The following is a 23,381-nucleotide window of genomic DNA, read 5'->3' as shown; positions in this document are numbered from 1 at the left end:
CCATTACCGATTCGGTAAATACCGAATCGGTAACAGGGGAGGCATCATCATGGGTGGCAGGGTGTCACATTGACACCCTGTTGCACCACTGATTCGTGCATGTGTGCACATGTGGCGCACATACATGCCCTAAGGGCATGTATGTCTGCCACATTGCACATTGCAAAAAGCACAATAATTCTTTTTTACAGGTATTCGTCATTTACCATCGACTATTAGTTGGTGGTAAATAACGAATCCACACACCGACGAGACACTCCCCCTACATCTCATTTCAGGATTCGGTATTTACCGAATCGGTAAAATTACCGATTCGGTAATTTTACCGATTCGGTAAATTACCGAATCCTGAAATATGCCCCCTACATAGCAAAAGCCTAAATACAGGTCGGTAACGGGATATTTACCGAAAATCGGCCGTTACCGACCGGTATTTGGCTTCCTACATATGGCCCTAAGTGATTTGTCCAGAATCACAGGATGTTGAGCGTCATTGCAGAGACTCGAACCCGGTTCCCCAACTTCCAAGTAGACCGCTCTGGCCGTAAGGCTACATGCTCTCCTCCTAATACGAGCAGCAAGGCAGAATGACTGGAATACAAGATGACGGTTCTGTACCAAAGGCGGTGGTAACAACGAAAAGATCAACAGCCTCTCAGAAGGGAGCCAAACCAGTCTATACCATAACAGCAGCCACAGAACACGTCTGCTGTCTAAAGGCCAAGGACGGACACCCCCGGGGGTGGTACCCTATATATCTCCAGCATTCCTATTAAATGTGGTCATGGACAGTGGACAAGGTGTTCGTTCCATCATGTCTTATAGCTCTTGGAATTATTGTCGTGTATTTAGTTACGATTTCTGTGTCACCAGAGTGTCACTTTTTGGTCACCTCAAGCGAGCCTCTTTCAGGCCCTGTAAGGAACAGGATGATGGCAGCTCGGGGAAGGGACTGGTGTGAAGATGAGCACACAGGGACAGTGAACATCAGCGTGGCCGGGTGGAACACATTGAAACAAATGTCGCAATCAAATCCACTGCAGACTGTACAAAAACAGAGCGGGCCAAGCTTTGTTGACAAGTGTGTGTGGTGACACACACTTGTCAACAAAGAAAAGAGACATCTTTCTTGGCATGTGACAGGTTTGAAAGCAGTACCATTCTGCCACCCTGACACGAGGGGAGCCTGTCTGAAGCTTGCAAACGCTGCCTACGTATGTAGACTGAGAGGTTTCAGCACTTCATTTTAATGTTGAATTTCATCCGAACAAACATATTTTAGAAAGGACGGTGGCAGAATTAAAAAAAAGAACATGGGTGTGGTGTGAGCCAGTACTGTATAACATGGTCATATCACTTGTGCTACGTGTGATGTCATTTACAGATACTTGAAATTGTTTAAAAGTTGTTTAGTAGCAGAAGCAACGTAGCTGCTGTAGTCTGTAGTGCAAATGTTGGGGTGTTTGTGTTCTATGAGCTGCAGCCTCCAGGGAAAGTTCTGAAGTGCAATTGAACTCGTAATCCAACTGGTGAATGGCTTGTTAATAGTTTATTGATGCATCGGCTTTCATCTTAACATTTTAAACAACCAACGAAAGGTAACAAGTAGGCCTTTATAATTAAAATCTAAATATATACATATGCATGCCCGTTGCTAGCGCAATGTGGCTTGTGATACTACAGAGTTTGGTGTCTGGAATTTGCAGTGTAAATAACTGACACTTTATGAGGCTGAACTATGTTTAGATACATCTAAGTGACTAGAAATCTCCCTTAATGAAGTCTCTGGCCAATACGTTCCGGAGTTTAAATGGACGGGATGTGGGAGAGAGTGTGCTCTGTGCCTTACAGTTTATGTATCAAGACCTTTCTTATGCACTGCGCTGCCAAACGTCTTCTGATAAGAAAAATGTGTTACGAGTATATCTGTTCCATGAGCCTCCAGGGCTCATTGCTCAAGTCTATGAAACAGACAAATATTCCTGGATCATTACAACAGGAACAAAAGAGGGGGGGGGGGGCATACTAGAGAATTTCACTGAATCACAAACTGCACATGTTTCTTCTTTCTCCTACCTGCCCGTCGCAGCAGACTTTGCTTCCCCGCCGCCAGACTGAGTCAGTGCCCCCGATGATCCACTCGCTGCACTCTCTGCTCCCCTCAGCTGTAAACATTGCGCACCGGCTTCCTTCAACTCTGGGTCCGTCGCGTGCGCGTGCACTGTGTAAAGTGAAAGCACGCCGGAGCCAGAGTTGAAGGAAGCCGGCATGAACAAGATGGCGGTGGACTGTCCACTGTCCCACGGACACGCGCATGCTGTCTGCTTCAGACAGATGGCTAAAGCAGCCATCTTTGTCCATGCAGGCGCGTGCATGAGCCCACAGCGGAGAATCGATTCCAAAAGGTTCTCTCTGTCGAGAGCAGCGCATGCGCTCCTTTCGCCAGGCGAGACCTAAAAAACAGCTGTGGCTACAATTAGCAGATGGGGGAGCAAGTTCCATCCAAGATCCACTCGAGGCCTAGCCACCTCTTGGACTGAAACAGGAGTGGTAGCTCTGGACGGAAAAATGCAGGGCAGCGGCATGGGTTAACCTCATCACTTTTTTGGCTCACTGTATACTACAGTTGTTTGATAATGATTCTGTAAAATTTGAAGCCTCCGTGTTGAAGTATTTGTTGAACACACTTTATTTTTGAGCAGCATATAACAGTGTCTCTTTTTTTAATTTGGCACATCCTCAAAGTTAAGAACTATGACGAGGAGGAGCATATGTAGAGTACTCAGACAATTACTATCTTCGTTACTCTTCGGATGGTCATCCTTCTCATAATAAGTTACCACCTGCCCTCTAATTTCCTGTTACGCAATTATACTGGCTTAGTTACGAACAAGAAGGGAGCATGGTGGAATGGTCTACTAAGCGCCTATTGCATTTACTTTAATTTTATACATGCTTGCGTATGCAGTCCCTGTCGGAAGCGGGACGGCCTCAAAGGTAGGAGCTATGATGAGGAGGATCATCCTAAGGGTAATGAAGATTAGCGCAAGTAATTGCTTCATTATAATTTCTCAATGCCAATCTGCATTTTTTTCTTTTAACCCAATGATGCTTGAATTTCTACTTGTTTCTATTCTCAATTAACTTTCTTGAAGGATGTGTGTTGGAACCACACAGGCATTTTCTCTGCATGCCTTTCTCACGTGGTCCAAACCACGAACACGTCTTTACAACGCGTTCTTTTACCACATAAGTCGTTACAACGACTTGCCTCTGGAAAAGCGTTGGAGTTGGAACAGTATAATTTCCTATTCCAACTCCAGTTTGAACAACAGTAAGGAAAGTGTTGGACTCAAAGTCCAACATCAATCCAACAATGCTTCCCTGAAGGCAAGTCATTGTAACGACTTGCGAGGTAAAGAATCGCATTGTAAAGATGCATTCATAGTTCAGACCATATTATAAAGGCACAGTGTGGTTCAAGCCGTGGAGTAAACGCTGTTCAGTCTCACTGAGTGCATTCATTCTTGAATGTCCCTTACAAATCAACATGCATTCCTATGCATTTCTGCACTGACCTTGGATATTGAGATTTTTGACTCTGGGCCTCATTGTCTCTGAATCTACAAGACTCCAGCCTCATGCGATCAGGAGAATCACTCCTCAACTATCACCTGGGCCTCTACCAGAAAGGCAAGCAAGGGATTGGGGTTGGGATAGGCATTTCAATACTTGCATGCTCTTGAAATAACTCAAGTTCTCCTCTTAGTGAATGTACTTTAAAGATATATAAGAATGTTTCACATAACATGACAATTTGTTGTTGAACTTCTTGTGGTATTAGAATTAATGTTTTCAGCATGTTAGCTGTATTAGAGCTTTGAATAAGACAGTTTTTGTCTCATTTAGCAAAAAAAACAGGTCGGGAAGCCAGAAAAAAGTGAACCAATGTGCATATGGATTATTGACTGCATTCAGACTGTTTCTCTAGCAATGCTTAGTACAGAACTGTTTTTCGGTGACTTAAAACATATTGCGACGGTACGTCTCAATAAGCTCTTCAGAATATATTGTGGGCTCGAAGATCTAAGCCAATGGTGAGTGAGTGAGTGAGTGAGGGAGATCATTTCTGAAGCACAAATCAATGGAATGTGTTGCTTTCTGGCCCTGGTCATCACTGCATTTGTTATGTTATGCTACGTTTATTTGTATGGTGAACATACCACCCAGAAGGGTGGAGCAGCCCTGATTGAAGCCTATTGGAAGAGCCTGGTTTTTAGTTTCCTGGGGGATTCTGAGATGGAGCTGGTGGCTCTGATGTGGAAAGAGAGGTTGTTTCAGGCTTTTGGACCCCGGTAGGCTAGCTCTGAGGGCCACCAGTCTGAGGATCAGAGAGAGGTGTCTTTTCCAAATATGAGCCCTTCCGTTTTTTAAGTGATCAGTTTTAAGCAGTTGGCTTACATCCAGTTTGTGACCTCAAAATGCAGCTCATTAGGTTTTCGTGGGTTTTCGAAGTGTCTTCTGAGAGGGAGTGGATGAGCTGGGTGTCAGTGGCATAAGTGATGATGCTAAGCCTGTGAGTGCGCTGGTGTTTTGAGTGGCATCATGCGAATATTGAAAAGCAGAGGGCTAAGCAAGGTGCCTTGAGGGATGCCTCGGATCAAGTTGCACTATTACAAAGTTGGAGGCATGTATGAGTACAGGGTTAAGCTGTTTGGGAGCTTCCTGAAGGGAAGAAGCTGGCCCATTGCTGTTGTGGTCCATGGATCCTGGTCTTGTGGAGGCATTGGATGAGGATGGGGTGGTAGACGATATCGAAAGCAGCCAAGAGGTGAAGTAGGATTAGAGCCACTGTGTCCCCTGGGTCCATGTTGAGGTGGATGTTGTCTGTGGCAGTGATTAGGGCTGTGGTTTTGTCTGAATCCAGATTGAAAGCGGTCCAGGAGGTGTTTGGCATTAAGTTAGTTGACCAGTCTGAGGTTGATGACCTTTTCTAGCACTTTGACCGGGTAGCGGAAAAGAGATGGATCTGCAGTGTGCCAATGTCTTTGGGTAAAGGGTAAGATGGTGACGCGTTTCCAAGATCCTGGGAAGGTGGCGGTGGTGAGAGAGTCATTGAGAATTGGATTGAGGGCAGTGCTGATGGGCTTGGGTCCTTGGTTTATGAAGTGAGGAGATGGATAAGAAGGGGCTCTAGAGTGGGTGGAGTGCATGGTGTTTGCGGTTTCCCGTGGGGTGATGGCTGGCCAGCAGGCCATGGAGGTATCCAGCGTGGTGTTCTCATCTTGGTGGAGGATGGCAAGGGTGGGAAGGTCAGGTTGCGGGATTAAGTTGTCGTGGATGGTGTTAATTCTGTTGGTGAAATAGTGGGTACAGCAGTCTTGTGAGGGGTGATAGTTGTGGAGCTGACAGCGGACGTTCTAAATCGCCTCACTATGGTGAAGATTTCTTTTGTGGTGTTGGAACTGTTTTAGATCTATTTGGTGAGTGCTGCATGGTTGATGGTTCTGAGCTGCTGGAGGTATATCTGGAGGGATGATCTACAGGTGTCTTTGTCCTTGTTCTCGGTTATGGTGCCAATGGCGTTCTAACTGTTTTCATTGGAGATTGTTGAGTCGGAGGTTTTCTGTCTACCAGCTTATTTGTGGCTTGGAGCATGATGTGGAGATAGTTTTATAGGAGCAAGGAATTCAGGGCAGGAGGTTATCCAAATGTTGAAGTTCATGAAGGAGCATGTAAGGTCATGGTGGTAATTGGGTGTCCTGACTGAGCTTCAAGATTTTTCATCAATTTTATTCCAGTTGCACTTGTAGGTCTTGGTATGCTTGGTTCTGTTCTAGTTGGGCATATGTAAGCCGAAACAAACAAGGGAGTGGACAATCCAGGTGAGTAGGGTGGGCTTGTCCACCATGATGTTGGAGAAGATGGTGAATACGGGGAGATGTACGGCTACCTAGGTGGGGTCCTTCTCTTGTTGGGTGACTTCTGATATGCTCAGGTCATCCAGGAGGTTGGTGGCATTGGAGGTCAGTGTGATCTTCTAGGTGAGAGTTGAGGTTTCTGAGTAGAACGAAAGAGTTGGAGGTGAGCGCCAGTGGCCCGATGAGGTCTGCAAGAGTGGTGTAGAAGCTGGATCTTGGTCAAGAAGGCCTGTAGAGTAGGTCCTTTGCCAGGATGGTGGTGCTCAAGGTGCAGAGTTTGATGGTCATGTGTTCTAGGCAGTTGCTGGTGTTCGCTGAAGTCATTCAGCAGGTGATTTTTTTCTTTGTTGATGATGGCTAGTCCATCTCTGGTTTTCTAGGTTTTTTTTGTGTGTATAGATATTGAAATGGGGAAGGGTGAGCGGCCACTGCGATGTCTGGAGCAGATTATGATTTAGCCAAGTCTGGGTGAGGAAGAGAAGGTTTGGAGAGAGGTCCTAAACGTCTATGGTGTATTTGGCGAGCAGTGGTTGTGCACATGCAGCACGGTGGTGAGGGAGACTAGAGGAGGTGGGCTGCATCCTGAACTATGCACAGTAAATATAAACCTCACTCCTTCAGGGAAACATATACATATTTGTACATTTCAAACACTCAAGCCTTAAGGGTGTACATTCCAATTTGGAAGGTATTTCTAGGGATGTCCTTCCTTCACCAAGGAAATCTCTTCTCTTCCTGGTGGAAACTACATAGAAGGGTCTTACACTCAATCCTGAGACAGCATTACAATCAGTAGTGCAGTAGCACAGGAACATGTGAAATGATTTCAGATAGACCATTATGAGTTAGTCTGAAAATAAAGTCTCTGCCTGGAGACCCTAGCTAAGACAACTGGTGATGGTGACCCCATCAGTTGTAATGTGCAATGTGTCACCCACTTAAAGCTTACACAGGAATCTAATGGTCCAAGTTCTGAAGTCCCATCTGCATTAGTTACATCTTGAACTTATTGAGGGTGGTCTTGGACGTGTGGCCCTGCAGAATCTGGCCACCTGTGGACTTGACGAGTCCTTGGGTCACCAAGAGAACAATCCAGGGTTCTCCGGGGTCCGGTCCATGCATTAGGAGGGATTCTCCCAGTGGAAGGTCTTTGGTTCACCGTAACCTCATGCTGAACTGTATAGGGCCATGGCCCCACTGTGTGACTTCAGTCCTTGGGCTCCCAAAGGTCCACTCCATCCTTCAATTGGCCAGGACCCCACAGGAGACAGCCGGGGTTATGTGTCTAAGAGCTCATTGCTCTCAGTTCACCAAAACCATTTAACATTCTGGGAACATCAAAGACTATATAAACTTCTCACAATATCCACTCCCCTGCGGAAACCAAACAATCAAGTTCTCACAGGCACTGTTGCACATTCAGGACTCAAACCCAGACATACCCAATTACTGCATTCTTCCTTACTGACAGGAGATTCAATAATGTACTAATAGTGGCTTTCAAAGAAGCCTTCATAAGTGTGTTCCTGCAGCAATCACATTCTGAAATTCATACACACTGTACTTAATCAGTGGAGAAGACACGCTTGCATTGAAAGATCAGAACAGTTCATCTAGATTAAGTTTAATGTATAATATGGCCCTTATCATGTATCAGTTCTGTGGCAAATCTTTGTCCCCTTCCTTTGCTCAACTGTGTTTCAATATTTTGCTTTAACAGGTACTACGGCCCCGACAAAAAGAAAAGGAGGTAAGCCAATTCTTTAGACTGATTTTTTGGAATCTATCACAAGACTTTTTAAATATTTTGAAATCTCATAGCTATGTTGAAATTGCACTCTTTCGATGTTTCTAGTTCTTGCATTTATAAATATGATGGGCACTTGGAAACAATATTCCTTTGATACATAAAACTCCGAAAGGAATATGGAGATGATCATGATGTTTGATAAAAGAAACATTGTCCTGGGTGAAAAAGGTCAAGAAGGAGCCTTTGTTTCCAGAAAACATGGAATGGAAAAAGCAATGAAGTGAACTATGCCAATCCCATTTAGAAATGTACATTGATTACCAGTGATGTCTGTTTATTATGTATTGTTCTCAGTTTGGACAGATGAGTCATTTTGTATAGTGCATTCTAGATATAACGAAAAGGGATATTGCCTGATAATTGTGAATTTCAACGCATGCAAAGAAGATGCACCAGTTTAGGACCACTGGCTTGTGCATGGCTTCAGAAAAGGTTAAATACGATAATAGGGGGGCACTCATACATACACAATGGACTATAGTAGGGCGCATCTGAACCTGAGTGTGTGCCTTTACGAGCATGGAAATCTTATGAAAATGTTATAAGTAGCTCCACTTCAAACTTTCTAAGTGAACTTCCAATTTCCATGCCTCTTCAGGTAGATGAATCTTTGCCACCGTATTAGAATGCAGCACCCACCCAACCCATCTCTAAAATAAACATTGCCTTCAACATTAGATGTTCAGTCAATGGAGTATCCGCCATGAAAAGGCAATTCACCGCCATGATGATAATATTGATGGCGGTGCCTGCAAGGCACCGCCACCGTATTCTTGGGCTTTTCCGCCTGGTAGGCAATCGGGCAGATTGCCTACCGGCGGAAAACCGGAGGACGGTCTTCTCGTCCGCCGGGGTCCCCCCCGCCATCGTAATGTGGCGGGGTGAAAAGTTATGCAGGCGGTAGATTTTGGCGATCTGCCCGCTATCATAATGACCCCCCTTCAATTGGGAGCAGGTAGGAATGTTGAGTTTGGCGTTTAAGGAATTGTAAATTAAAACCTCTTTAAAAGAAAAGTCAGAATTTTAGTCACAATTCGGAAAATGCCACTTTTAGAAAGTTGGCATTATTTTGTCCTAACCATTTGGTGCCTGCATCCTGTATCCTGGGTCACATGACTAGGTGTAAATGGAAGTTAGTCACTGTGTATTGCTCCCAGGCAGTGAGACAAAGGGGAAATAGATGTTGGCAGGATGGGCCATTTCTGACTTGATATGTGTCCCCAGACAAGCTGAGGCCAGGGTAGGGAGGCAGGAAATTCCAAACACCTTTGGGGGGTGGAAGCCTCTAGAAACTTCTCCTTGTCACAGCGCGGGGACACGCCGAGATGGCGTCACCATGCGCTTTACAAACTCCTTTATTATTATTATTACTTCAAAGTGGGCACCAGGCATAAATAGTGAACCATCAGACCCAACTCTTCAGACCACTTCTAGACCTGTGGCCTCTGCCAGGAAGGACTGTCCAGCTGTGAAGTCGGCTCTGCCGCCCTATTTGCTGACTAAGGACTACTTTTCTACTCAAGGCCTGCTGTTGCCTCTCCCTGACTGTTCTGCTTGCTGCGAACCACAATGCTGAATCCACCCTGCCTATGTGGATCCAGAACTCAAGTAAACATCCAAGGTTCAGTTGGCGGGCCCCCTGTTCTAAGCCACAGGGACATAACAGGCTTCTTCAACGTCAACACATCTCTCCGCATCTCGATGCACTGTGGTGCAGCTCGCCATCGTCTCTGAACCTGCGTGACACAGCTCGTCCTCTACGCCAACGTATGTCCTTGCAAGTTCTCTCAAGTTCCTGTGGCTTCCTCAATGCCAGGACAGGACATCGCATCTCTTAGTTGACTGCTCATCGACCTGTCATTGTGCAACGCATCTTCTCGACAGCGGCTCATGGACTTGCTTCTGAGCGGCGCACCTCAACGCCAGATTTCACATTGCAGCCCCTTGTTGATGACTACTTGACGCAAGTCCTCACAGTGCAGTACAAGGCTTCACATCTCGATTCCCAGGCCCAAAACGTACTTTCTCAGCAACTGAACTCAGTCCTAAAACAGCCTGAACTTGTGACCTTGAACCGGTCTACCATGACCAGATAACCACGGTTGGCGCTTTTTGCTTCTTATCGCCTGATTTTCACAACATTTTTAAAATTGAAATCTGTGGTTATTCTACTTGAATCTTTGTCATTTTGGGCTCAAATATATTTATACATTTTGCTCTATTTTTCTTAATTGGTGTGGGATTTTTCCTGTGTAATGTTTTTCACTTTATTACTGTTTGAAGTGCTGCATAAACACTTTTCACATTGCCTCTAAGTTAAGTCTGACTGCGTTTGTTCCAAGCTACCAGAGGGTTGAGCACAGATTAATTTGGGGTGTGCGTGTGTTTCATCCTGACAAGAATTGTGTTTGCTGCTTGAGTAGGGTTTCACTGCCCCCCCCACCAGTAACCACATTTCTAACACTCAGGTATTACAATTGTGGTTGCTGCTCTGCACTGAAGACTTTCTCATCAATAATAGGCTATGACTATTCTGCCCTCATGATATTCTGCATACCCATATTGAAAGATCCACTCTTTGCTGTAATCACTTACATGACACAAGGGCCACCAATCTGCACTCCTGTCATGCCTAATGGCCTTAGGACAACACCTTTCTTTGCCCTGCGGATTCTTCAGAATCTGTTTGGAATAACTTTTACTTGCTTCTACCAAATCCTCCTAGAATTCCTCTTCTGAATCAGGATAAATTAATGTTGATCCATATTCTAACATCCCCTTGCAGTTTGAGGAACTCATCATCATCAGTATAATGCTGTATATCTTTTGTGCCACTACGGGCTCCATTCCTCTGCGCGCTGCAAAGGATACCTCCTCTGTTTGTGGTATTTGCACCACCCATCCTGGACACTCTGTATCAATTACCAAACTTCCCTTTTTCTAAATTTGTGTCTTTCCTCACACATTTCATACTCTGATCTATAAGCAATCCCAATGGCTGTGCTTTGATCGCAGATGAAAACAGTGCCCTATGCATATTGACTAGCTTTAGCTTTACATTGTTAGGAAGAGATAAAACTGAAAAGGGTCATTACCTGTCACTGTTGACACTTTAATGGTATACTGCTGAAAGCAAGAACCTGTATAATAGTGTGAAGAAAAAGGACAGATCGGGCAATGGGAAGAGCCCACATGGAGAAGAAGACGCAGATAGGGTTGGGACATAGTAGCTGGGAGCAAGAAGAAGAAATGTTACAGTAATATTTCCATAGGATGTACTGAATTGGTGTACCATTCAGGATCAGCATGTTCAATCTCCCCCTAACATCAGTTTAGGAAGACCAACTGCTGGAGTACACAAATCCATTTTGACAAAACTTGTCACACAAATATAGTCACTCCCACTTGAAAAAGCCAAGAGGCTGGTTGGACAAGTAGTAAGCAGGGCTTTGTATGGTGGATACAAGACCATAACGAATGAGTCAGTCTCTCATAAAAACTCATGGGGTTCAGTCATTCTTCTCACAACTTAGTGTCCTTGCCCCTAGGGAGAGATGGTTGAAACCCAGTGCCAGCATCAGAGCATTTTATCCGTTTCACAAAAAGAGGATCCCGGCTTAAGTGGAGTCAAAGGGAGGGAAAAGGATTTGGGGACAGATTCAAGACTGGTAGTATTTAAAATTTCAATGCTACCCAAACCAGGGAACTGCACTGTGTGAGCAAATGTTTCAAAAGCAAAGTATTTAGGCTTAGCCTCAACTGACACTGACTTTCTCCCAACTATAGACTCTGCCTCATACATCTTAAGTACCTTCCTTGCCCTCATTGCACGCTTCTCCAGTTGCACCGCATGTGATTTTGCAGGGATACTTGCTGTGCTTATTGCAGGAAGGAGGTGGCCTGCTTCCTCCACTTTGCATGGCATTGTCCATGCACTGCAGAATAGTGGGAATGCGTTTACGATGTTATCACAGACATCACGGCACCTGCGCTGCTCGGTTGCCCATAATGGCCCTACTCGGCTATATGAAAAATGTCCCTGCTATTGTTAGGTTCAGCTCGCTGTTAGAGAAAGTGCTTGGTAATGTCTGGACATCTATCTGCATTGATTATAACTATTGGTGATTTTAAAAGGCATACCCAGCAAAACTCTTTGGGCGAACACTCTTACTTTCTGAAAAGAAAGCTTTCTCTCTCTCGCTCCTTCTTGTACTTATTTGAAGAATTGATGTCATGCGGTCTCCAGACATCTAATACTGCCTGTAGCCAGACTTAACTAGTTATATATTTTTTTACTTTAAAATGTACTTTTTTATATCATGTTTCCTTGGACCTCATATATTCCAATTAATGCCTTTTCGCTATCTCCAATGTGTACTGTCTGATAACACCGGTTTGAATGGTTTTCTATGAAGATTCAAACAATTTATGTTTCAAAATATCCTAGAAGAGGAGGCATCTTTAAAGGAAGAAAATTCCAAGATAAGGAGATTAAAAGTGAATTCCAGTACATTACAGAGGTAAAGAGCACCGAATCCTTAGGCCATCAAAATGAAGACCACGCCAAAGATGTCAGGTCCAACAACAAGCAGCAGAAAAAAATATAAGTAATTCTGTTTAATTGCTGAGGTATGATTAAATCATAAGAGATGAGGAAATCAGGCTTATTGTGAGTTAGTGCCCTCTTTTAAGGAGAGCTTTCTGGCTCTTCGCTAACAGACCAGTCTTATGCATGTTCTAATGATAGCAATAAGGAGCACATCTGATGCATATTTGAACAATTAACTTGCGCTGACCACTATTTATAGTCCCAAAATGTAGACCATGAACAATAATGAGGGCTATGGGGTTTACTGAACGATCTAACCATAAGCAGAAGGGCTGTATTGCTATTAGTACATTCCTCCTATTGAGAGCAGAACATTCCTAAATAAAACAAAGAGAAACAGAAAAACAAACCATGGAATGTTGGACCAGAGGTTCCTCACTAACCATTGTTAACCCTCTACAATTACATTCTCTTAAATGAAGCTCCAACCTTCCAATATTTTCGTAGAAAATAATTTGGTGGGTGATTGGACAAATAATACAAAAAGTGTCCCTGAATTCACTTGAAATCTCCTTTTCTTTGAATTTCCTTCCTTTGATTATGCCTCCTCTTCTGGACTATTCAGTACATTTAAATGGCTTGCATCTTTCATGGAAATCCTCAAAACTATGTCATCAGACCGTACACACTTGAGAAATCGAAAAGACACCAAAGGAAATATGCAAGTCCACAGGAAATATGATATAAAAATGAATATTTTGATGTAAAAAATGTATAACTATTTAAGTCTGGCTATAAACAGCATTAGATGCCTGGAGACCTCAAATCATCAATTCTTCTAAGAAGTACACTAAGAAGAAGTCAAGAAAGAGAGAAAGATTGATTGTCTAATGGATAAGTCAATAAAAGTGAGATAGAGTAAGAGAAACTGTGCAGGATCAATTTACCAGGGAGCCCCTTAGAAGATGGTGGCCCCGGGCAATTACCCACTTTTCCCATGCCTAAAATGATCTCTGAATACAATGCAATCATACAGTGACCATGTTGCGGAAATGTAAATGTATGTAGGTGTTTTAGAATTTAATCAGACTTGCCAGTTAGACAGTGTTAGTCTCCTAATGAAAATCATTGTCATAAACCAAAAAAGACGGATTTCAGGTAACATGACCTTTATAACATAGGAAAAACTTACCTTCAGTACGGGTGGTATTTTTGTCCTCAAGGTGCTATACCCAGGCAAAGGGGAATATGCAAAGTGGAGCTGAAGGAAGCAGTGTCGTGCACCCGCCCCCAGCATGAAGAGCACTGATCCAGAGGTTAGACAGGGTACCATCCCACGCCTGTTCTAGCGTGGCCCACTTGACATGGTAAAAGAAGCATAACTATGGATCCTTTACAAGTGGCGCGGCCCATCTAATTAAGAGCATGACTTAAAATGTGTAAACTAAAGTCCTTTTCTTCAAACATTGTGTCACTTGACCAATATTTGGTGCCTGTCTGTACGTTTTCTGCTGTTGCGTCCAGACGCAACAACAAATCTGTATACCTGAAACAAGCCAGACTTATTGACTTTCTCAATGCTTGATGTCTGTATCATATAAATGGATAACTATTCTGATTTTGTTAAGAATGATAAGAATCGACAATGTTTCAATTCGGAAAATGTGAGACTGTGAATGAAACACCACTAAAGGCTGTGGAATGTTCAGATTTTTTGACAATCCTTTTCTCACCTCCACTCCATTCTTCTGCAGTATCTCACTCTGTTAGACACAACTGCCCTCTTTCTCCACACATCTTTCTGAAATCCTCCATTTGTATATCTCTCAATGTCCTACAATTGCCATTGGCACCTATGCAGCTATTGTTTTGTGCTCTCTACAGTGAGGCCAAGCACAGGATGTTATCTCTCAATGTCCCACATTTGCCATTGGCACCTATGCAGCTATTGTTTTGTGCTCTCTACAGTGAGGCCAAGCACAGGATGTGCATGCAGTCTGCACACCTCTATGATCCACTGATGGGCACTATGAGAAATTCGCAGTGCCTTCTGGTTCCTCTTCAGATAACTAGAGGCGATTCAGCTCAAAGTATGTACAATACAAGAGTCATAGGTTTCATAACAAAAACTACAGAAACACAAAACCTTGGAAAAAGCATGTATCCCTAGGCAATGCACTATGAAGTAAAACGTGTAAAGTAAATATGGATTACATCACTGACAAGCAGTACTTTAAAGGTTTTTACAATCCTTGGTGAGAAATTGATCAGTGTTTTGCCAGAAAGTTAAGGACATAAACATAGAGCCTGAGAGGGACCCGTTTCAAACTTGTTTTTTAATTACTGCTGAGTCTGTGATAGTAGCATAGCAAGGATCCCAGGGGCCCTTGTGCAAACAAGTAGATAGTCCCCTCATGTATCTGTTGGGGTAGTGAAATATAGCATTCTGAGGGTTCAATTGGCCCCGGTGCCGCTGTGCCTGCTGTAGCAATGGAAGCTATGCCCCTGGTCTGTTACCCGGCAGGACGTGGCCCACTTAAAGCCTTGATTACAGAACAATTGGAGCTGAAATGTGGATGAGTTTAAACATTCTATGATGTCATGTTACTGAGCACTGCCAGCATCAGTGAGGGTAAAGGGCAGGGCATTGACTCTGTGATGTGAAGGCAGAATTAAGATTCTCCAAGGTTTACCCATAGGAGAATCTGTTTCCTTTTAAAGATATGGAGGGTAGCATTATGCTAGAAATGTAAAAGAACCAAACTTCTTAGTGAATCTACAACATAAAACACAACATAAGCTTACATAACATAGAGCACATCAACATTCTTTCTGTTATGGAGCCTTAAATCACAAAGTCCAAATTGTTTTCATCTCATTTCAATCTTCTTCATTCTCCAGTAGACTGATGTCCTCTTATCCCTTCCACTTTATTGGTTTTCTATTGAAAACAAAAAACATAACTAAATCCCCATCCTCCTTGATATCTTCAGCTATGTTTCAGAACCCAAAATCGTTCAATGCATTTTTTTTAACATAACTAAAGTCGCTGAGGGAGTGATAATGCTAGCCCCGTTGTCTTTAATGAAATCTGCATTCGCCTATCACCAACCCTTTTCAAATCTACATTTTCTGGCAAGATGGGAAGCTATCATTTGCTTGTTCAAAAACCATCAAAACTGCAATTGGCCCATGCCACACCAGTCTTAATTAATAACTTGTGAAAACTCCTTCACTGGCTATTCTGCCACTTTCGAAATGTATTCCAAACTACCATCCATAGCAAAAACCTTACTGGACTTTGCTCCATGCACAGAATGAGCTTTGAACCTATTTACATTAATTCCACACCCATGCATATTTCCAATCATCCATCTTGCAATTGTGACCGCATTAATGACTTTGAATGGTTTTAGGTCCATCAATTAAATAACACTTGTTAAAGCACGCCGCTGCTTCAACAGAAGTGTCCTGGAGTGAGGTGGGCTGATGTGACAGAGAGGCTAAACAGAGCCAAATAAACAGCTTTTAAGTAGCCTATTGAAGGATGTCAAAGACTGAAGATAAGAAATAAAAAATGGACTTTTGCCAACTGGTCTAAACTCTAGCATTGTGCTCTCTTTATCATTTAAACAACTCAGTACACAAAGCTTAGGCAGTCTGTCTGTATGGTGGTAAAATACTTTCACTCATAGTCTCAGTATGCTGCGAAAATTAAAAGATACTCTATAGCGATCACAAAACGTCCTGGCTACCTCAAGAGCTTGAATATCCAACACTCTTCTAAAAGAAATAACAGATAGACGGTACATGTAGTTCCAACATAATTGCCTCAAAGATACATACTGATAACAAGGTACAAGGCCCATCTTGAAAGATTCTGAACACCCTAGATACATCCCACGTGAAACCAAACTTTGACCTTGGCAGTGTATTCACGGCATACCTTTCATCACCCTGAACACAAAGTATTCTTATGAATGGATTTTTCCTCACACAAAGAATGACCAGCTGCCATAGCCGAGCAATAACAATCAACAGCTCTGTATCTTAAACCATTACTGAAGACTTCTCACAAGAAGTTAACAACCATCACCTCAGGTGCCTCCAAGGGATCTAAACCCCTTTCCATGCACAACACTAATCAAACCTTCCTCACTCCTTGATATCCATTGATTTTTACTGGAGCCCATGACTCTTGAAACAGTTCATTAGCCTTCTCTGAAAGGCCTTCAAATTCCATAATTATCCTGATAGACTCCAAACAAGAAGGTTTGGGACCCTATTCCCTATTAAAGAATGTTTTTCTCCTTCTGATCCAAACAATAAACCTTTTGATGCCCAGATTATACAGGATTCCTTACCTGCTTAATCAACGTTTCCTGGAAACCATAGTTGGGTCTCCCAAAATACCATCACCAACACAAGCTGACACCTCTGCTTCTTCATTGCTAACAATACTCTTAGAATCATCATGAACGGAGGAAATGCATGACCTAAAATGGTCCTTCAATTCTGCTGGAAAGCATCGACTCCTCAAGCTCCCTCATCTGGGCTCCACCTGTGGTATAGTTTTAAACTGATATAAAGTCTCTAAGGTCAGACTCCATCTTGAGCAGGCCAAGACTCCATTTTCTCTATTCTGCCTAATCATCAACATGTCTGCCTTTGAAGCAGATGCCATTTGTCCTTGTATTCCCAAGAACCGTGAAAGTGTCAAGTCATTCAGACAATGACATTGATAAGACACCTGATGTGACATCAGTCTGGGACAATTGTCCTGGTATCTCTATTTCAAGGTCAGGTGACAAAAACAATGAAGTCTGAATTGACGTGTTTTTATCGTATTTGTTTATAATAATGCACCTAAGACTAGTATAATGATGCACACATGTTGAGTCAGATGTTTGACATATCAAATAAGTCAAATTATTAAAGGCCGTCAAGTGACCACCTGGCAGGAGATGTCTTTCGCCCCAGATTATCACACAATATACTGCCAAAAGATCTTTACAAAAACTGCTGTGAGGCAGCAGCATCCCGTTTTGTGCTGAAAGCTGATAACGAGCCAAGTCCGAAAGGAGAGGCGCTGATGCTTGTTTTCCTTTTGAGGGCACGCCCATTCCTGACTACTATATAGTGCATTGAAGTAAGTTTTAGGTTGCCAAATGACATTTTCACCATGATAGAGATGTTCATATTATTCTCGCTGTTCACAACATGCATTAGTGCTGTTTAAATAATATTCTGTGTGTTTTTTTTAAATGTGTTAGGCAACAGAATGATCGTGTTGAAATAAGCAAATGTAAGCATTAAGTGTTGCTTCTTAGTGCAGCACTTGTATGTGATATTGTAAAGAACAACATTGGGCTTTCAAATTATCACTGCATCCTTGAATCTCTGTTTAGGGGCTGTTAGTAACCTAGAAAGTACTGACACCACATCAACTATTTATCGAGTGGGGTTATGTGGAGCTACAATACCTATTTTTTCACATTCAGTCGTTGGTGCATTCAACTAAGTTCACTCGTGACACCTGTGGGTGTGAAAGCAAACCTTGTAGAGCCAAGCCACATCCATAGTTTATGTAACAAACTAAGTAGTCTCAATGCAAAATGATCATTCTGCAATACTGTGGGGGCTAGCATCCATTTGCTGGAGTCACTCATATCTCGAGTTCCAATCTACCACCATGTATTCCTGAGCTGCAAGGTATTCTGCCTTGTGATCTATTTTGGGTTCCAAACAGAAATTATGCTAACTGTGTCAAATTCCTTGATTTGCTTCTACCCATTTTGTTTTTACTTTACTGCTGGCACATTGTCCATCCATAACAAAAAAAGAACAGCTTCTCAAACCTCACTTGAAACTCTTTTGTTCATTTCCAAGCAATATATGTTTTGAGCTCTCTCCTGTAATTACTATTTTTCCTCCAGTCTCCTCTTGTTAAAACTAGCGGCTGACTCCACACCAAAGTCTGGACCCAACCATTCCCAGCTTCCAAATTCTCCAGCCACCAAAATATCTCCTGACTCACCTCCTCTGTCAAAAAGACCATCTCCATATCACAAGCTTTTTACCAAAGCTCTCACTTACACACTAGACAGAGCTCTGGAGTGTAATGGACCTGGCAACACAATTTGAATCAATGAAAAAATAAACCACAAAATAATTGCAAACAATGCAACAGTAGCTCTTTCCTTAAAACTGACTCTTTTTTATGACTTTATCAAATTTACCTTCCTGACTGACAAATCCCACCAGTGAAAGTATAGTGCTCAAATTTCCTCAATGGAACTAACATTTACTTTTCTAGAATGATAAACCAGAAAACTCAAAAGTGCATCTCACTAACATTAAATTAACTTTTAATTGTTTACCAATTCCTGCCTATCCTAAGACATTATCAAAATATCATCCTAGTATATTTTCATCCTTCCTTCTCTTGCTCATATTTGCTACAACTGATCAAAACAGGTTTGAAAAACTTCATCGTACAGCGGAAAGGTCAATGGGCAAACTTACAAGCTGATAGCAAAGACCTCATCATCTGAAATGAAGGTAATTCTGACTCTCCTTTGCAATTGGAATTGCACAATTCACACCCTTCAATCTCCATTTCCAGCAACTAATCCTGTTCCTGCATGATGTCTCTCCAACGACAAACTCCCTCCATCTTGAAATGCCTGTAAAAACATATTTGTTCGACTTGTGTAAAGCTATCATTGCATCCATCCCTTGCACTTCTTCACAAGAAAAGTTTACTTGCAAAAAAGGCATACTTGTTTCCTAATTCCACAAATGCACCTGCTCCAGCAGAAAAGGGCAAAGTTATATATCCTCCCTGCGTCACAGACCCGTCATCATGCTCATTCATTCATACACTCATTTATTGGTGGGGCCCATAACACCAACACTCATTCTTCACACTGGAAATCTGCACACAGGAGGATAGAACATGTGGGGGTACCTTATTACCTATTGGAAAGGAAATTAATTACAGTATATACATTTTTACATCAGTACCTATAGAATCCTAACCTTAACATCAAGGCACTCCACCACTTGGTCGGCGGACCACTGGTTGATGGTGATTTAGAACCAGTTAAAACACATTTAAAGCTTTGGAACCTTTAATCAATACCTTATTTAAAGAATCACAAACTCATTTTCTGTTAATCAATGTTTAGTTTATCTAATTAATTTGCTTTCATTTGCATAATAAGCATTTTAGTCAACACCGAGTTCAAATTTGATTATTCCTCACAAATTAGCATGACAATTATAATTACCTAAATCTTGATATCGGGGACCATTTCTCAAACCCTGTAAGCCCTGCATAAATCAAATCCCTTCAGGTGAAATCGTTCCAACCAAATGCAGGCTAATACCCAAATAAGTCAGGGAAAAGTTCTTTTCGCTCGGCACGGCACAGTCACAAAGATATCCAAAGGACTAGGCAATCGTACAATCAAATCGATCAACAGCCACCAACGCAAGTTCGGGACACCCTTCTGGAACGCAGCCCCCTCCTCTAAGGTACTCCTTTTTATAGTAAATTCTAGGATAACCTGCAACATTTTCTAAAATCTAAACACTAAGCCCCTCAAATTTGTAATGTGGGACGTTGGTCCCAGGTTTTTTTTAGATCTCTGGGAATCAAATATGTCATCCTTTGGCTTGTACCGTTCTCATGCGAAAAGTTCAGAAGAATCAACATGTTGACCTCTGAGTATAAGTTGTCATTCTCTTTTCTGTCATTCACACTAGCTGAATTCTGGCAATCCTCCACGTTCCTATCCTTGACGAGGAACACAGTGCCAAATGGAAGGACGCCTGGAGATCTTCAGAGCCATCCGAGTCTGCGCGGTAGACATTGCGCTCACACGACGGTGGCCACTTCCGAAGTCCATTTTGAATATCGCGGCCTAGTAGGCCCGAATGCCAACTTAAGCAAAACAAACATAAAAAGTAATTAATATACGGAAATGAAGATTATAATGTTCAAACCCACACTAATCCCAATGAGTATTAGTAGTTTCCTAGCTTATAGCAACATTTATCGCGAAATACTCACCATTCCGCCATACCGGGAACGCAAACCAGTACCAAAGCAACATAAATCATACAATTTCTATCAAAGCACGTCCTACAGTTAATATGCGTACCATAGTTAATTCATTAGAATTATTAGCCATGCAATTAGCATTTTAATCCCATGTGTAATTCGTGTTTATCAAGGTGTAAAAGGTTGGTTAATATTAATACTCCAAACAGTTAATAAAGGTTAATATTTAGGATAGTTACGTCATTAGTATTTTATCACGCAAATAGAGAAGGTATATAAAATTTTTGCTTTACGTGCTCCATCAATCCCCCCTTTGGTGATTTTTAATATCACCACAATTCCCACTAAATTTCATACATTTTTGTTTTATGGAAAGGATTTCTCAGTTCTCTTACTTTGGTTACGTCACATCATAGTTTCCCCTGTCTCGTCTTCTTATACATATTTTCTTTCCATTCTTCCAATTCTATATCTCCCATTTCTCTTTCCCTTGTTTCTTTCTCTCTTTTCTTTGCAACTTCTCTTTTTATTTTATTTCGCAACTTTCTTCTTTTTACACACACACACACCCTAATCCCACAATCAAGATTAGTATTACCACACAAGTCACTGGTATTAAAATCTTACCTAGAAATAACTACCTATTTTTATTAAGAAGCTTTTTATAGCAGAAAACGCTTTCCCAATCCTTTCCCAAACACTTTCACCCTCCAATGGAACAATTTCCTCATGCAAATCTGTTATATTCTTAATATATTTCTTTAAATTTTGACTCTCGTCAGGAATGTAAGTACAACAATGTTGCACCTTCAGCATTCCACAGACTCCTCCCTCTTTTGCCAAAATAATATCAAGGGCAAGTCGATTTCGCATCACCATGCCTCTCATGGCAACCATTTCAGTATTTACCAGTAAGAGCCCTCCAGCTGTGCTTGTCGATAAGCGGTCCACTACTGTAGACAATTTTCTAATTTTATGCGCATTCAGAGATATTCCAACGGCTGGTATCAGTGCTCCAAAAATATCCCATACAATTTCTGACCAACTTTCCCCGCTTCTCCGTGTTAGTTGTCTACCTATCTCGTGTACACCATCTTTTCCCCTTCCCACATGAAATATCTTTGGGAAGACCAGACCTAGATAACATGCGCCATACCAATGGTCCGGAAACCGATAATACGCTTTGCTCCCGCAGATAAAATATAATCCAGGGAATACCGGATCGTTTCCTCCCTTAAATCCCCATCCTCCCATGATTCTATATGTATCATGCAAAAACAACAGTTGATGGACAGAATGCAGAACAATGTCACACATTCACCCCAGTGCAGAGATCTGGGCCTAAATCCATCGTTTTTTTGCTCACCATGCCGTTCCAGTTTGAACCTAGCCATATGCAAATCAGTCTTGACCCTGTGCCTCATGGGTACAGTCCAGCCCGAACTGCCAAGCCAGGTTCTCCCTGGACTGGAAACAAGCATCTTAGGACCGGTTTTGGGGTTTCACCCCTCTTCAGCAAGGATAGCTTGATTCCAGTGGCATGGAGAGCACGGGACCCACGTCTGGGCATACCCTTCCCACTCGGGGTGACAAATGCAAAAACAACAGTTGATGGACAGAATGCAGAACAATGTCATACATTCACCCCAGTGCACAGATCTGGGCCTAAATCCTTCGTTGTTTTGCTCACCATGCCGTTCCAGTTTGAACCTAGCCATATGCAAATCAGTCTTGACCCTGTGCCTCATGGGTACAGTCCAGCCCGAACTGCCAAGCCAGGTCCTCCCTGGACTGGAAACAAGCATCCTAGGACTGGTTTCGGGGTTTCACCACTCTTCAGCAAGGATAGCTTGATTCCAGTGGCATGGAGAGCACGGGACCCACGTCTGGGCATATACCCTTCCCACTCGGGTTGACAAATGCAAAAACAACAGTTGATGGACAGAATGCAGAACTCTGTCACACATTCATCCCAGTGCAGAGATCTGGGCCTAAATCCATTGTTTTTTTGCTCACCATGCCGTTCCAGTTTGAACCTAGCCATATGCAAATAAGTCTTGACCCTGTGCCTCATGGGTACAGTCCAGCCCGAACTGCAACGCCAGGTCCTCCCTGGACTGGAAACAAGCATCCTAGGACCGGTTTCGGGGGTTCACCCCTCTTCAGCAAGGATAGCTTGATTCCAGTGGCATGGAGAGCACGGGACCCACGTCTGGGAATACCCTTCCCACTCGGGGTGACGAATGCAAAAACAACAGTTGATGGACAGAATGCGGAACAATGTCATACATTCACCCCAGTGCAGAGATCTGGGCCTAACTCCATCGTTTTTTGCCCACCATGCCATTCCAGTTTGAACCTAGCCATATGCAAATCAGTCTTGACCCTGTGCCTCATGGCAACAGTCCAGACCGAACTGCCAAGCCAGGTCCTCCCTGGACTGGAAACAAGCATCCTAGGACCGGTTTCTGGCATTTCAGCCGTCTTCAGCCAGGCTTGCTTGATTTTCAGTGGCATGGAGAGCAAGGGACCCACGTCTGGGCATACCCTTTCCACTCGGGGTGACAAATGCAAAAACAACTATTGATGGACAGAATGTAGAACAATGTCATACATTCACCCCAGTGCAGAGATCTGGGCCTAAATCTATTGTTTTTTTGCTCACTGTTGGACTTGGCCCTTCTGGCAGGCTCACCCCTAAACTTTTTTACTTTTACTGGTGACCTGGTGGTAGTGATTTTTGGTTTCTGCGCACTTTCCCTGTGTCCTAGAGTAAAGTGCGTGCGCACTCTGAGTGCATGTGGTGAGATAGGCCTGCCCTCCCATAGGAATGAATGGGGAATGTATGTGTCCCTGGTAGTTCCTGATGCGTGGGGTGTGCAGGCTCGAGTTTGGTATGTGCGGACTCGTGTGATCGAATGCTTCGCAATGATGTATAATGCGTGATTATGTCATGTGCGGAAGTGCCACTTCTAGGAGTTGGCATATTAGTGTAAAGTGTGTCTGGCGTGTGATTGGCTGGAGCTCGCAAGC

The 23,381-nt window shown here is 42.9% G+C and overlaps 1 protein-coding gene across 2 annotated transcripts in view; it reads left to right on the top strand.

The window, feature by feature from the left end:
* Positions 1-23,381, top strand: part of LOC146862412 (uncharacterized) — a 568,567-nt gene that overhangs the window by 133,715 nt on the left and 411,471 nt on the right. For both annotated transcript variants that reach the window (XM_085641608.1, XM_085641609.1), the window contains exon 3: positions 7,642-7,671. In XM_085641608.1, coding sequence (XP_085497734.1) covers positions 7,642-7,671 — 30 coding nt within the window. The remainder of the gene's footprint in view (positions 1-7,641; positions 7,672-23,381) is intronic.

The sequence above is a fragment of the Triturus cristatus genome, chromosome 2_2, assembly GCF_964204655.1.
Source record: "Triturus cristatus chromosome 2_2, aTriCri1.1, whole genome shotgun sequence".
NCBI classification, from domain to species: Eukaryota; Metazoa; Chordata; class Amphibia; order Caudata; family Salamandridae; genus Triturus; species Triturus cristatus.
This window is presented reverse-complemented; position numbering and strand designations above follow the sequence as displayed.